The sequence below is a fragment of the Camelina sativa genome, chromosome 16 (genome assembly GCF_000633955.1).
Source record: "Camelina sativa cultivar DH55 chromosome 16, Cs, whole genome shotgun sequence".
Lineage (NCBI taxonomy): Eukaryota > Viridiplantae > Streptophyta > Magnoliopsida > Brassicales > Brassicaceae > Camelina > Camelina sativa.
The window spans coordinates 27,767,131-27,782,351 of NC_025700.1; the positions used below are offsets into that span (position 1 = coordinate 27,767,131).

At 31.9% G+C, this 15,221-nt stretch overlaps 2 protein-coding genes across 2 annotated transcripts in view; both read right to left on the minus strand.

Moving 5' to 3' along the window:
* LOC104752884 (aspartic proteinase A2-like) overlaps nucleotides 1-1,799 on the minus strand; it is a 4,027-nt gene extending 2,228 nt beyond the window's left edge. The window contains exons 1-5 of the mRNA XM_019237873.1: nucleotides 1,696-1,799; nucleotides 641-994; nucleotides 493-553; nucleotides 274-368; nucleotides 86-199 (exon numbers count right to left, since the gene is read on the minus strand). Coding sequence (XP_019093418.1) covers nucleotides 86-199; nucleotides 274-368; nucleotides 493-553; nucleotides 641-994; nucleotides 1,696-1,698 — 627 coding nt within the window. The 5' untranslated portion in view covers nucleotides 1,699-1,799. The remainder of the gene's footprint in view (nucleotides 1-85; nucleotides 200-273; nucleotides 369-492; nucleotides 554-640; nucleotides 995-1,695) is intronic.
* Nucleotides 5,168-7,693, minus strand: LOC104752886 (WRKY transcription factor 6). The gene is made up of 6 exons (XM_010475143.2): nucleotides 7,310-7,693; nucleotides 6,993-7,094; nucleotides 6,754-6,912; nucleotides 6,334-6,663; nucleotides 6,101-6,214; nucleotides 5,168-5,969 (listed from the first exon to the last, which is right to left on the minus strand). The coding sequence occupies exons 1-6, from the start codon at nucleotides 7,691-7,693 to the stop codon at nucleotides 5,346-5,348; spliced, it is 1,713 nt and encodes a 570-aa protein (XP_010473445.1). The 3' UTR covers nucleotides 5,168-5,345.

Below are 15,221 nucleotides of genomic sequence, written 5' to 3' on the forward strand. Positions count from 1 at the left end.
TTGTCAACACATCAGATATTACAAAAGTGTGTTTAAGTCGGTAACCTCAATCAAGAAATGAGACAAATTAAAATTGCACGCATTACCAAACAGATGTGGCGTTTCCAACAGAAATCTCTTGGAATCCAAGACCAAGTAGACCATCAAATTTCGCCACCACGAATGTTATACCTGGCTCACTGGTTGCCTCAATAAACTCCTGAAGAGATAAGCAATGTACATAAAGTAAAGTCACTCATATAACCATTAAAAAGTAGTGTAGAATAATTTTACCTGATCTTTGACAACCAAATCACCAACTGTGACAGCATCATAACTAAAGAAACCAGAGATCGATCCTGACCCGTAATGGATTGCGGCCCTTTTCCCTATACATTAAATTGCATCTTGAGACAAACGTATGAAATTAATTGGTGGTGTGGCCTATTGCAATATATCCATTGGCCGTTTACTAGATCAAGATGAACGAATCAAAAGAGATAGCGAGCGTACCATCTTTCTTATATGTGCTTGAACGCGAGGACTTGTACTTTGCATGAAAGAAACAAGAAATCTACGTAACAGCAGAAATAAAACAATTAAGTTTTTTAAAAAAAATCTTATGCCGATAATTGTAAAGCAAATGGTGTAAAAAGCATACCGAGAGAAAACACTTCCCTGATGGCACCCAAAGGTTAGAGCTTCCGGTATCAAAAATGACAGTGAACTTCTGCGGTGGAGTACCGATAGCAATCTCACCATAGTACTGAGCATCCAAGTAATTCTTGAGCGCTACAATGTCAGCATCTCCAGAATCACCACCAAGATTGATGTTGTACGAACGGAAAGAAGATCTTAAGGCCTCTTCTTGACTGGAACCAAAGCGTGTTGCAAGTTTTTTCAAGCCAACTCTGAATGTGCCATCATCATTGCTCTCAGAAGAGGCGGAGACAAACAACAACAACGACACAAAGATTGAAATCACAACCGTTCTCAAGTCCACTCCCATTTTCACCTAAATAATCAAAAGCAGTGATCAACAAGCTGAAACAAAATACGAGTTACCAGAACATGCATGCAACTCAACTAAAACAAGTGCTCATACTCAATGCTATTAGACAGACTAAACGTGGATCTTAAAAAAAAAAGAAAATCACTGATTTTGCAAAACGAAAGAGACTTTTGACAACGATAATTGTTAGATATTATATAAATTAATCTCTTGAATAAATTTTCAGATATAGTGAATAAATCTCAAGTCAGCAACGAAACTAGACATTTGATCAATTATTAAATAAAACTAGAAACATAGATTTTTATATCTAGAAGCATTAATAACCAAATTGGAACAGAGTATCACAACATGCTCACTTGCCTGAGATTTCTAAATCAGACCTACCCAAAAATTCCCAAAAAAAAAAAAAGACTAACAAAGCAGAACAAGGGACACATCATGAATCAAAGTTGGGAAACATATATATATATATATATTTATCAACATGAAACATTATTAAGACTGCAAAAACAAACCAACACCAATGCTTCAATCTAATCACCAGCTTTGAACAATATGAAGACACAAAACAGACATGCAAAAACACAAACACATAATCCAAGAGAATCCAAACACGGATCATGCAAAACACTACCGTGAACATCTGAAAACGAAATCATAGAGAAAAAAAACAAGAAACTGGAAACAAGAGTTGGAATTACCATAGAAAAAGAAAAAAAAAATGATATGAGATTTGATCAGAACTCAGGACTATTTAGGGGGAGAAAACGAAGAAATGGTAATGAGATCGATCATAGTAGTAAGTGTAGAACTCACCAGATGTTTAAGCAGCAGATTGTCAGAGAGACCACAACGGTTTCAATTTCGAGGAAATAATATGAAGCCACGACATTGAGAGTGAGACCCACTTAGTTCCCTTTGATCTAAGCCGTTGAAATTTTACTAGATTTAAGCAACAAAGTTGCTTTTGACCGTTGACGGTGTGATAAGATTATGACCCCACCAACTTTTGTTGGTAAGTACAGTAAGTTGCTGCTAGACACTTGATCGAGCTTTAAAACTTAACCGTTACATAACTTACTCATTTACATTAGAGGCTTTTAGAATTTAACAAACTACAGATACATATGGTAATGATATTAAATTTTCTTTCTTCTTTTAAGTTTCTGATTACTTGTGCTATGTTAGCTTGCTTGCTTTGCAATGATTTTTTATATTGGTCTAGACAAAATTTGAGAAAGGCATGATTACGTTGTTTCTGATATAATTTTTTTTTGTGAGCTTATTTATTTTTGATATAATTTTTGGTTTGTTTTCACCTTCATATAAGTGGATGATAATGGGACCAAGTGAGAGTTTGTACTTCCAAAGATATATAATATCCCCAACGTTGGGACGATTCACTATATCCTTACTTTAGAAAAAATCCGCTCCGCTTCTCTTAATAAGAAGATTGAGCTCTCGTTATGTCTAAGAAAGTCCGCCCTACATATGTTGCATTCATGTAGTTGAATCTTTCATATTCAGTCCCACCTAAATAAACGTTGAAGCTAAAATGACGCAAATGAGTTTATATATCACAAATTAGCCATGCAAGGACCCATTAACCGAAAGCATGAAATTATAAAATATTTTTCCATAAACTTTAAGTGGTAACAATTTATAATTCATGTAGTTCGGCTAAACCTAATCGTTCTATGTAATTTTAGGCTAGCATTTATTAGTCGAACATACATATGGATCCAGTTTTAGTCTACCTCAAAGTTTCTCTCGTAATGATCCAGTTTTAGCATTTGATATATCCAAATTTTACCGAATTATTTGATTAATTATGGAAGCATGATCTTAAATTAAAGCGTCTTTTTGCAAACCGGAAATGAATAAATGATAAGCATCAACACTCGAAAAATCCAAGTGACTCTAAAGTTAACTTAGTTGACATTTCTACTCTTGTGCATGAATGCTCTGCATTGAGATTCGTCGAAACGGTGATTATTGAATAAAACGACTGCTTTATATTAATCAACGCGACAACTATATATTACCAATCGACTCATATTGTTTTACCAACCATATATCGTAACAGCCAATTAGATGTTATGAATTAGGAAAGAGTCCTAAAGAAGAACGAATAGGTTAAAACAAAGTATGACCACATGCATACATGTGACTCAACGACTCCATTTTCCAAAAGTCGTAGAGAAGTCTCTCTTCTCGACCTCACGCAAACCACATGAACATCTTTTTGTAACTTACAAAATAATAAATGGCGGCTTTATATATAAATCCATGACTTCGCATTTCCTTCATTTAATTAAAATATTGTTGTATGTATAAACATAATTAGGATTTCACCAGCAGTTCACACATATTAATTCTTTTTTTAAGAAAACAATTAAGAACATGTTTATACCCACCGTTTTTCATGTAACGTTTTGTCCCTTTTTATAATTAATAGCGTTCATTTAAAAGAATAAATTTGGATTTTCTTTCAAACTTTGCACAAAACAATATTAACAGCCACCTATTGTTGTCTAATGTCTACATTCTACAAACTGTTATTTTTTGCAAGATAAATTAAAATACATTAAAAGGTCATATTCGGATGAACTCAATTCAACTTCGAGTTTCAACTAGCTAGAGTTCTGTTACCTTTCCATGGGTCCAAAGCTTAAAATCATCTTTAAACAACCGAAAAAAAAAAAAACTTAATTTATACTAAAGTTTATATTCTGGAGAAAAAAGAAATGAAACACTCTTAAATTCTAATAGAGACCCTCTAGCTCTGACTGACTGAACCATCTTTGAAATAATAGCATGATTCTAATCGGGACTTCCAACAAATGTCATATGTACAAAACACGAGAGTAGGATCGAGGGCATCATCTCGGATCGGAAGCAGATAGAAAAAGAGTTGTTAATATGTACTTGGTTTTTAGTGCAATTTAAAATGAAGCATAGTAATAAAGACTCGTCATATTAGAAAATTGCATTATTAGCAAATCATGACCTCACGTCAACTAGAGTTGCACGGAAAGTCAAACAACGTACTTTTGCGTATCGCTTCCTTCCAAAGCTCGGAGATATATTATTCCATTGTATATAGGGACTGTAGCATTTTACAACATTATTATTACTCCACATATTTAATTTATTTTTAACAAAACTATATCGACTAGGCTATCATTATTTATCTTTTTATTTGCTTCATACAAATGAAGAAACTTGATTAAGACAATGTTTAATGGTTTTCCCTATTTTTTCCTTTATAATAGAGGAAGTTTTGCTCTAATGGTTTTCTCTATTTTTTTCTCTAAAAAAAAATATTCCAAATAGATCCTTTTTTATTTTACAATTAACACCTTTTATTTATAAAAATTGCAAACTAACCCATTTTACAATGGTTTTTCCCTATATTTCAGACTAGATATTTATACTTAAATTTATATTATTAGTTTTTAAAAATACTTATTTTATTAAATTTGTGTTATTAGTTCTTAAAAATATTTATTTTCTTTATTTTGGTCATAAATAAAAGAAGTTAAAGATTAAGAGGACTACTTTACAAATAAAATAATTTACCTCTATTTATAGAGGAAAAAATAGAGTTCCTCTAAAAATAGGGGAAAAAATAGCAATATGTATTATAGAGGTGAAAATAGAGATCTATTGGAGCAAAACTACTCTATAATAGAGTTTATAGATAAAAATAGAGAACCATTAGAAATGTTGTAAGCTAAACTTTTCTTTACATTGGTGCCTAAATTTTTGGTCAGCTTATTTCAGATTTCATATTTTTCATGCCATTCAAACTCGTAGTTTCTAGGAAGTTGTTTCTCTTTGTTTAACAAATATTAAAGTGTACAGATTTTTAGGTGACTTAATTAGATAGCAAATTACGTGTCAAATTGTTGTGGCAGCATTCATTGACCGTTTGCAATTTTTATATATGGATAATAAAAGATGTATTAAATGTTTCGATAATTAAGTGTCATTATGTAGGACACTTATTTGATGATATCTCATTTATCTTTATTGAAGGTACGGCCAAACTATTAGGTTTCTGTATCGGCGCTCACATGTGATGTGTTATACATCCAAAAGAAAGGTCAATATTAAAGATTTAAAAGGTCTAACTAAATTTAAGTACGTAACTAAACTTTTGCAAATAAATAGCTATTAATATTATATTCGAAATTAAATTATATATTTTCTTTTTTATATTTACTGGTATTTTGGTACGAAACAGAACAATATGAATCAATGAATAAATTCTGTTTCCTATAACCCAGTTGGAAAAAAGAAAAAAAAAATGAAGAACCAAAAAAAAACAATTGTGATATTTTTTTTTCTATTGGTTTTTGTTGTTTCCTTCGCCATCATGTTGATTCGAACCATTGATCATAGAAGATATAACGGCTGCAAGAGCTGCCGTGAAATTCGGGTCAGCTGTGAGTGCCGTTATTGTGTCAGCCACCGCGTGTGACTGAGAATACGCTGCCGCCGAGGGAGAGCCATTGGAGAACTGCAGCCCCGAGAACTTGGATTGGTTATACAATGCTTGTCCGATTACATGAGGTAACATACCCGGGGGTAAATTCGCCATTTGCTGTTGTTGCTGCTGTGGCCGCTGCATCAATAAGTTATGGTCGTTGTTGGTAGTGGCGGCTGCGGAAGAGGAAGGGTTGGAACCATTTGCAGGCGGAGGTGAGTGGGTGAGGTCTAATGTGACGGTGGGAAACGGTGCTGAGGCTGAGATTGTGGCCATGCTTGTGGAGCAAGGAAGAACAGCCCTAGCTAGTAAATTTGTAGGGTTCATCATCCCATCATGACTAGACATTGACCCGGATAGCAACATGTTGGCCGCGGCTGTGGTGGTGGAAGCCATGGCTACCGCGGCTGGAGGCAAAGGATGGTTATGGTTTCCCTCGTAGGTTGTTATCAGAATCGATCTGTCTTCCGCACAACGTTGAACCTACACATCATTGCGGATCAAACTTATCAGCCAATCACTCAAACGTTTATATACACATTTGTAATCTCTAATGTTTTGTTATCAAGATTGAACGTCAACTAGAAGCTTTAGTCCAATGTTTTGAAACGTACTTGTTTGCGAACGGGACAACCCGTGGCCATCGTGCAACGGTAATAAGCCCGAGGACAAGGATTCCCTTTCGCCATCTTCTGTCCGTATTTCCTCCATTGACATCCATCGCTTATCTACAAAACCATAGGTACAAACATAATCAATATCTTAATATATAATATAGTATATAGTTTAATTATATATATATATATATATATATGTCCAATACTACATATTATCTAGATCAACTTACCATGGGAGCTTCCGATCGGGCACGAACCGAGACACGAGCCTTCCTCATAGTAGCTTCAGCAGCGGACTGATCAAATGTTGCCGGGTTAGTACTATTCACCTTCTGAATTTTGTTAGACTCGGTTTCGGGGCTTTCTTCACGCCCAAGTCTCTTCCTGTCCCTAACCTCGTTACTACGTCTCTCGGCCGGAGAAGAACCGCCTGAACGAGTTTTTTCTTCGGATGAAGAATTTGAAGCTTCCTCACCCTCTCCCACTGCTCTTGTAGGGCCTAAATCAATAAATTGCCTTGGTACTATCGTCTCCTCAGGTTTCTCAGCAGCTTCTATTACCTAATCATATATGTTTCACCAAATTTAATCGCCTAGTCATTTAGGGTAAATTCTTTTTACTTTGTGGTTAACAATCAAATCATTATTTACCTTATTATTGTTCTGCTGCTGTTGTTGTTGTTGCTGTTGCATTAGTGAAACAAGATGCATCTGAAGTGAAGTGTAACTGTTGCTCACTTGTGCAAGCAATTCTCTAAGCTTTTGATTATCCATTGTCATTCTCTTCAACTCATCTTGTAACTTAACCAACTGTAATAATAAAATATAAATCAAAAACAGTTCAATTAATCTATTAATTACTACACAATGTAAAAGTAAATTAAAATTACCTCATTTTTCACACGCTTATCTTCCATTTCAGAAGATTCTCCATCGTCGATCATTGACTCATCACTCTTTGTATTACCCGTTGTCCGAAGATTCAAACCAGTCTATTCAAAAATAATAATAATAATTAATAAATTAATAATTTGCTTTAGAAAATATCAAAATTTGATATTTATATTTGATTTTTCAATTTACACCGAATTATAACACGGCCACAATATACAACAAACCATTCTGTAACAAATTCATATATGTTGACAAAAAAAAAAAAAAAATCATATATTTCATTATGATTATTTATTGAAAAAGTCGTACTTACATTAACGTCGGTTCGATCATCTTGTTCTTCCTTCTTAACACGAAATCCAGCATCGTCTTCACGACAAACCCTAGATTTCTTGTCGGAGAAGAAATCAACTTCGCCGGGAACTTCACGGTCATTATCTCCGGCGGCTCCAGAAGAGAAATCATCATCTTCACGGTCACGAATGCCGGAGAGACTCACCGGGAACCTAAATTCGCTGCCGTTGGTGGAAACTCTCGTCTTCTGATCATTATCACCATCGTCATCGCCAATTCTTGGCATCGTCGTCAAAGGATTCGAGAAGCGTCGGTGATTGTTGTTATGAGTGATGATACGATTAGGGTTTAAGAGATCAAGAGAAGATGAATCAAGAGTGAGACCAGACCATCCTCTGTCCATATATAGAAGAAGTAAGAGATCACGAGATTAACGAAAGGAGAAAGATCTTTTTTATTTTATTTTTGGGTTTGGTTTGGTTTGGTTGAGAGAGAGAGATGAAAGAAAGAGTTTGTGAAGTCTTCTGCCAGAACATAAGACTCTCCTATAAAAAGGGTTTGGGACGTGGACCGATTTGTTTTTTTTTTCTCTCGTTTAATAAATTAATGAACTTCGATTTAATTTTTTCCGGTGACTTTATAGAAAGAAAAAAAAAAGTCATGGGAGTTTTACGTCAGATACTGCGTCATTTGCCCGGAAACGACCCGACCCGCACAATACACCGTGATTCTAAGCCCGTTTCATTTTCATGGAAAAATCCTTATTTGCTAGTATATTTTTTAGTTGACCCTGAAATAGTCTAAACTAAAACAAAAGAATAGGGTAATTCCTTGAAAAAAATTAAAATTCTATTTTTGGATTTTATGATTTACGATTTTTTAGTTTATAGGGTTTATAATAAAAATTTCTTACAATGTTTCTATTCGAGTTAAGGTTAGTTTTCAAGAAATTAAAACAATACTGTAAATTCTTTTATTATTTTTAACAAAAGGTGTTTTCTTGCAAATCTCTTACCTCACATTTGTACAATGTTATTTATTATGTGATTTTGTCAAACAATGCCTTAAAAGAAAACTTTCAAATTACTAATACTCCGTCTGTCTCGTAAAAATTGATGTTTTGAGATGTTTTTTTATCCACAAAGATTGATGTTTTGTAAACCTCAAGAATTAATCACTGAAAATATTTAAAATTTTGAATTGTTATTGGTTTAAAATTAAATAATATCTCTTTAGTCAAAGAAAAAAATATATTTAAACTCATTAATCATTGTTTTCTTAAAATGTGTAAAAGCTTCTAAATATCAATCTTTATGAGACAGAGGGAGTATTTATTAGTACGGAGATAGAAAAATATCATCTGACTAAAACCGCGATAAAAAAAATACTAATATTTTATATAAACTTTAAATATATTTCACTATAAAAAAAAGGTTTAATAAGCTCATTTGAAACTTCTAAGAGGATGACCTGATCAATAGGGTTTTCGTTATTTAAGTTTTGATGTCGAAATCACGAGAAAATGGTTATGTGGCGTAATCGTCTTGAGACTGATCACTTGTTATTAAATTGGTGTTTAGATGATGAAGAAAGAGCATTGACTAGTTCTGCTGTTTTGATCATAGCGACGAAAAGTTTGATCCACCGCCCCGTTTACTGCGGCGCGTTCCACGTGATTATATCTTTTTCTTTCTCTTCTTTTTCTTTCAAACTTATTAATTATTTAACAAAATACCGAAAAGAAATAAAAGAATTATGATGGCGATGGGGTTAACCGAGTCAACGATTTTGACGGCCCGGCTTCTTATAGTCTGACTGGAGACCGGTTGCGTCGGTCGTTAGGTCTTACTTCCGTGGGCGGCTGGGCCCCCACCTTTGTAATAAGCTCCTAGTTTTTTTATTTTCTTGAAGTAGATTTCTTCTTGTTCTCTAATGTCATAAAGAAACAAAAAAAAAAAAAAAAAAAAAANAAAAAAAAAAAAAAAAAAAAAAAAGACCTTGGTTCTCTGAATACAACAAACAAAGTCGATTTTATGCTTTATTTTCTTGTTGACAAAGTCGATTATATTATGTTCGTTTCTTGACACCGAAATTATTTTTGGTAATCATGGTTACCACATGTGATTCGAAAAGAAATATAATGTACTTTGTTGAAAAAAATTGTTATATAACGTAAGTACAGAAATACTTCTAGTTTATAAATTATAATAACCTAACAATAGTATTAGGTTAGGGATAACAAAAGTTGTCTGGTAATATTAACACTTTAAAGTATAAATTTTGCTTTCAGTTTTATTTATTCGAATAGTATATTGATTTTTTTTTTCTGTCACCAGAATCATGATAAACGTGTTTTTAGACTATTTTCACAATTGATATATATATATATATATATATATATATATCTACAATAACAAAATTTACATATAACTTACACAACATTTTACAATTATTTTACAAATTTTATAAATTCAAAGCCAAATTTTATAAATTCAAAGCGAACCGATAAAATGTTTTACAAATTTTGTAAATTCAAAGACAATTTTTTTTTATCAATATCTGATAGACCAAGCTTCCAAAAACATAAGTTATGGATATAAGTTGACCAAAAATAAATAAATAGAAGTAATTTTATCAAAAGGTGCAAAGAAATAACACATTCAGTTTTAGATAATGTAGTTTACATTTCCCTTGACAAGATGTGTCGCTTTATTAGAAGAAAAGATAAGTTCAAAATTTGGTTGATGGATATGTTATATAGAGTTATAAATTTACAGTATCGAAAATATTATATTTTATAATATTTTTGGTACCTAATTAATTATTATATGTAAAAAAAACTAACTAATATAAAAATGAAAGGTAAATTACCATCAAATGAAAAGGCTTGATAGATTATGAAAAATAGGTTACACGAACCTTAGGAACATAGGCAATACATTATTATAAAAATGATAGGTAAATTACCATTATTATTCTTGTTTTTTTTTGTTTGTTTGTTATCTTTTCACCCTCAAGTTTTATGATTAAAATAGTGGAAATTATATTCAACATAACCTTGAATAAAAGAAAAACGATTATAACAAAAAAAAAAATTCGTCCAAACCAATTAAAAATATTTGAAAAAAAATCTGCGTCTCTATAATATGCTCAAATGAACCAAAAATAAGTAGATGGTGAAGAAACGTGTCACCTTGTTTCATTGTTTGATATGACCTTTGAATTAAAAAAACTTTGAGAAGATAATAAAAATTTTATTTTATTTTGAGTCCACACACGTAGAAACGAGAGAGGCAAAGAGACAGAGAGAAAGAGAGATCTTCGAAGGCTCCCACGTATTGATAAAAAGCGTTGTAGATCTGTTGACTGTCTACCGGAACGACCTAATCACGATCGTTCCTAATCACGATTAAAATAATTAATATTAGTATAAGATTACAGGAAATCTCATTTTCTTCTCTTCTGACCTTTTTGGCACTTTTTCTCCGTCTCTCGTGTTTATATTACCTGTCATGTATGGGCAACTAATTTTTTTTTTTCAAGAAAATATACTAAATTTATTATTTATTTGTTTACATTACATTTTTCATCTATATTTTCGAAAATAAGTTCACGGATTCTGACGATACATTTATGTTTCTTTTTATGCTATAGTATGCTTCATATTTATCAAATTACTAACTCTAGATCGATTTATAAGCCACAAATCTGCTTCAGTTTAGTAATGTAAGTCAAATATTTTTTAAGGTTTCTTCATCACCAAGAACTCTGTACTTGCCGTGGATGAACTTTCTATTAGAAAAAAAAATAATCATATAGCGCCTTAGCGTTCTAAAAATTTGATTGATTTAAGCCACGATTAAGTTGTAGGATTACGCATATATTTAATTCATTTTACATTTAAGACGGAGGAAGGAGCCAAGAAAGCGTGTAAGATGTCAAAAACGGGTCCACTAAAAACTGAAGTAATTAGGATTTAATTAATCAAGCTTATTAGTCCTTGGGGATGAATGAATATACAAATTTTTTTTCCACCAAAAAATTAAATGACTCGAAGAAAAATAGAAGAAAATCTGCAGAGCTGTCTGAGATTTGCGTTGACCAAAACATGATCCTACAACTACACAACGTGGCCGATCGAGTTTGCATGACGTAGAAAGAAACCTTGTGGACATATAAGTTTTGGTTTTACAAGTAATTCATCTGACTAATTTGATGTTTTTCACACTTTAATATACATGTGTCAGTTAGTTTTTAGTTCTGTACTATTCTATTTTTATGACATCGTTCTGTACTACTACTTTTTTTTCTTCTTAAGTGAATATAAATATATAGATGAGATCATGAGAGACATCTTCTAACTTACCAATGTAGGAGCTAGAGGTTTTATATCTGAATCCGACCACATATATGGTCTTAAACTTTGACGCAGTCAGAAACCTCTGATTTTACCCAAATCGGTGAAAATTTAATGTCTTCATATCTAATCAACCGTCCAAGATTTATATAAAATCAATTTAATTTATTTCAGCTGTATTTTACTGTTGTTAGAGAAAAAATAAATCTAATTTCTATCAGATTGGATTGGTGTAGTATCAGTGGTTTATAAGAATCAAATGTGGCAAGAGTTTTGAGTTTTTCAAAATTATTTTGAATGTTTTTTTTATTTATGTAATTTAAATGTGGAATTCTCGTCTATTAGAGATTATGGTTGTTTCTTTCATTTGAATTTAAATCTCATTTTAGACTTTTATAATACTTTTATTTATTAGTCTAGTATAGTAGGCTCTAGATTTTAATCTAGTAGTTTATTCTGAAATAGAGATTTGAACTTTTTATGAAAGATATGTTCATCTCATAACTGATTAGCCGGGAACTACGAAATGGTATGGACCACTTTTTTACCAATCCTTAGAAAATTTGTAATTGTATTGGTTTTAAAAAGACTCCATATATATATATATATATATATATATATATATATATATATATATATATTCTATCCAACTAGATTTAACATCTTTTAATTTAGAATACTTGAATCGTATATGAACAAGTATCTGTACTGGCTGCTGCTTTGGCAAAAAGGTCAACAAGGGAAGAAGAAAAGACGAAACCTTGTGCTTTAAATCCCTTTTGAAAATCAAATTAATAAAATAGTGAAAACATCTATCCAAAAAGCTCTTTTCTTGTACTTATTGATACTTTTCTGGTCATGTACTCTTAGAGTAGTTTTATACTATCATTTTGATTTCCCACGAGATAGTTCGAACTCATATTAAACTTTTTGGTGAGACAAAGGATTTAATATAACCAGAGTGGACCAATCAATTGCGGTCTTTCTTATAGAAACTTTACATTGATTTTTGGTAGCATTAAGTCATTGGATATTAAGACTTTTATACTATACGATGAATATAGAAATTTTTATAAGAGTGGATAAGTCCAAAAGAGGTCTATCTATATGACTTGTAGAGGGCAATGAGGCCAAAAAGTTCAACGACGGAAGAAGAAGGTAACATAGACGTTATCGATAACACTTACTTATCGATCCAATTTTGACTAACTTAAACCTCGTGATCGCAACTGAATGAGATCCGTGTCTTAGTTTTGGCCAAGCAGATTTGCTTTGCACAAAACTGTAAGTTTCTTGATTATTCATATTTCGACCACACGTAAATAACTCTTATCCAAAATACTATCAGGCCTCGTTTTTATCATTTTTCCATTTAAGAAATTAATTTCCATTTTTTTTTAAGAGGCAGTATATGTTTCAAATTTTCTAGATTATTTACCTTATAAATAATTAATGAATACAAAGAAAATGAACTCTATATTATTTATTCGCTTCTCGAAAGTTATCATCAATTTCAATGCCTTTGTTGACAATAGAAGAAAAAACCGATGCCTTCAAACATGAAGGAGAGAAAAAACATTGGTTGGTTTGACGAAAAGAATCATTGGTTCCGTACTATGTCTGCCATCTTTATACCGAAATATACAAAAGTAAACAAAACGAGAAAATAATACTATATAAAAAAAAAGGTTTATTTTTCTTTTGATGAGAGCAGCCAAAAGTGCATATAAAGGGATTTGGTCTGCCATTTACGACTGTCTATTGTGAATGCCATTTACAAAATTTGCGAAAGATTCTTGTCTTCATGTTGAAGAATACAAGAAGCTCTCATTTGTTTTCTAGATTAATTTTCACGTACAAAAAAATAATAATGATAATTTGGTCGAAGAGAGTCTACAAATTAGACACTTTAATATTTGTGCTTATTAATCCCTTTTTAAGAAGAAAAAAATCCAATACCTTTTCGTACACCAGGTCTTTCGAACGCCATATTTTTTAAATTTTATTAGTTTGAGTTTTCAACACATGAAAACTGCAAGTTACTGGCGATAGTTTGGTTATAAATTCACAAAACCAAATAATAGTTATTATTTTCGATATTATTACTATTATTCACAGAAATGTTCAAATCATCATCAGACTATATAAAATCTCACTATTATTGATTGACAAACTAATTTAAACAAAATTGTTATAGTTCAAAAGTTTTCCCATAGTAACAGAATGTCGTCTCTCTTCATTTCCACTATACACTTTTTTAAAGAGTAATTTTTTTTTAACTAAACATAAGATCATCACTCACTTTTTTGTCTTTTTCCTTCTAACTTTATTAAAAATCTCACCAAACATTGCATGAGGATGACCGGGATAAATTTGGTAAGTAATTAACTAGCATGTGCTTTTAGAGAAATTTTCCTCACAATAGTCCAAGTATGCATGAACCGAAACTGAACCATTTGCAGTTTCATCAGAATATAAACAAAGAGCTTTTATCTAATGATAACAGTCAAAGAAAGACAATTAAAGCTAAAACTTTTTGATTATTGTGATCCTTATGCTCTTAAAAGGAGGGGCAATGCATCATCATATTCATATACTATATATATAGCAAATGTATGTGTTAATGATTTTCTTTGTTTTCCCTACCAAAAAAAAAATGTTTTTCTTTGTTTTGTATTAATATCTCAATCCATAATTTTGATGGTTTAATGGTTCTAATATCTTGTAAAATTTTACAAGATGCAGTTATGCTTACAAGTTTTGCAAGATATTCGAAAGGAACACCGAACATCATTTCTAAAATGCTTATGATGTATTGTAAGTGGAATTAAGTACATGATCTATATGACAACGTATGGGAGAAACCACCTATATGTTTAACTACACCAATATCTATGTAAACCAATGTATAAAACGAATGCATGAGAAACTAGAGCATATCAATGTAATCCATGTAATAGACTTAAACACTATTGTAACCGCCAAGAATAGAATTTTGGCACATAACCAAAATAACCAAGTGACGAATTAAGGCGGAAACACACGAGCACATTCTGGTAAAAAATACTTACATGCAAATTAGGTAGATCTAAGGCTAGATTAAGGTTAGAGATACTGGTTCTTGACAAATAATAGAAGAATAGGAAGAGAAAGAGAGGATGTTTGGTTGTGAGAGAAAGAGATGTCAACCCAGCCATGAGTCCAGACTGCAATACAATAGGGACGGGTCAGCCTGTGAGCTTTTAGCCAATTGTCTTGTAGGCAACTTTAATACTTTACATTGGGTAAAAACATCGAACCAATGTCCTACAAAAAACTTACTCTGTAGATCTGTTGTGCAAATCTATACATCGTCGTATAGAAGTATAGAACCATCACATTATGTCCCCAAAACATCTGTATCATAAATTCTCTATAGGAATCTCATGAGTTGCCGTTTTTATTACCAAAGAAAGGAAAAACATGAAGGCTGTGTAGTTTGTACTAAACTACTCTCATATGATCAATTAATGTACTATCTGTATGCTTCATCTGTATATTCTAAAGTTAACTTCCTTTTTTTTTTTTTTTTTTT

Bases quoted from the DNA above. Each gene is read 5' to 3' on its own strand.
- LOC104752886 (XM_010475143.2), bottom strand. From the start codon at position 7,693: ATGGACAGAGGATGGTCTGGTCTCACTCTTGATTCATCTTCTCTTGAT. The intron at 7,095-7,309 runs GTAAGTACGACT...ATTTTTGAATAG, and splicing joins ATGATCGAACCGACGTTAAT to ACTGGTTTGAATCTTCGGAC. The intron at 6,913-6,992 runs GTAATTTTAATT...TTATTATTACAG, and splicing joins ATAAGCGTGTGAAAAATGAG to TTGGTTAAGTTACAAGATGA.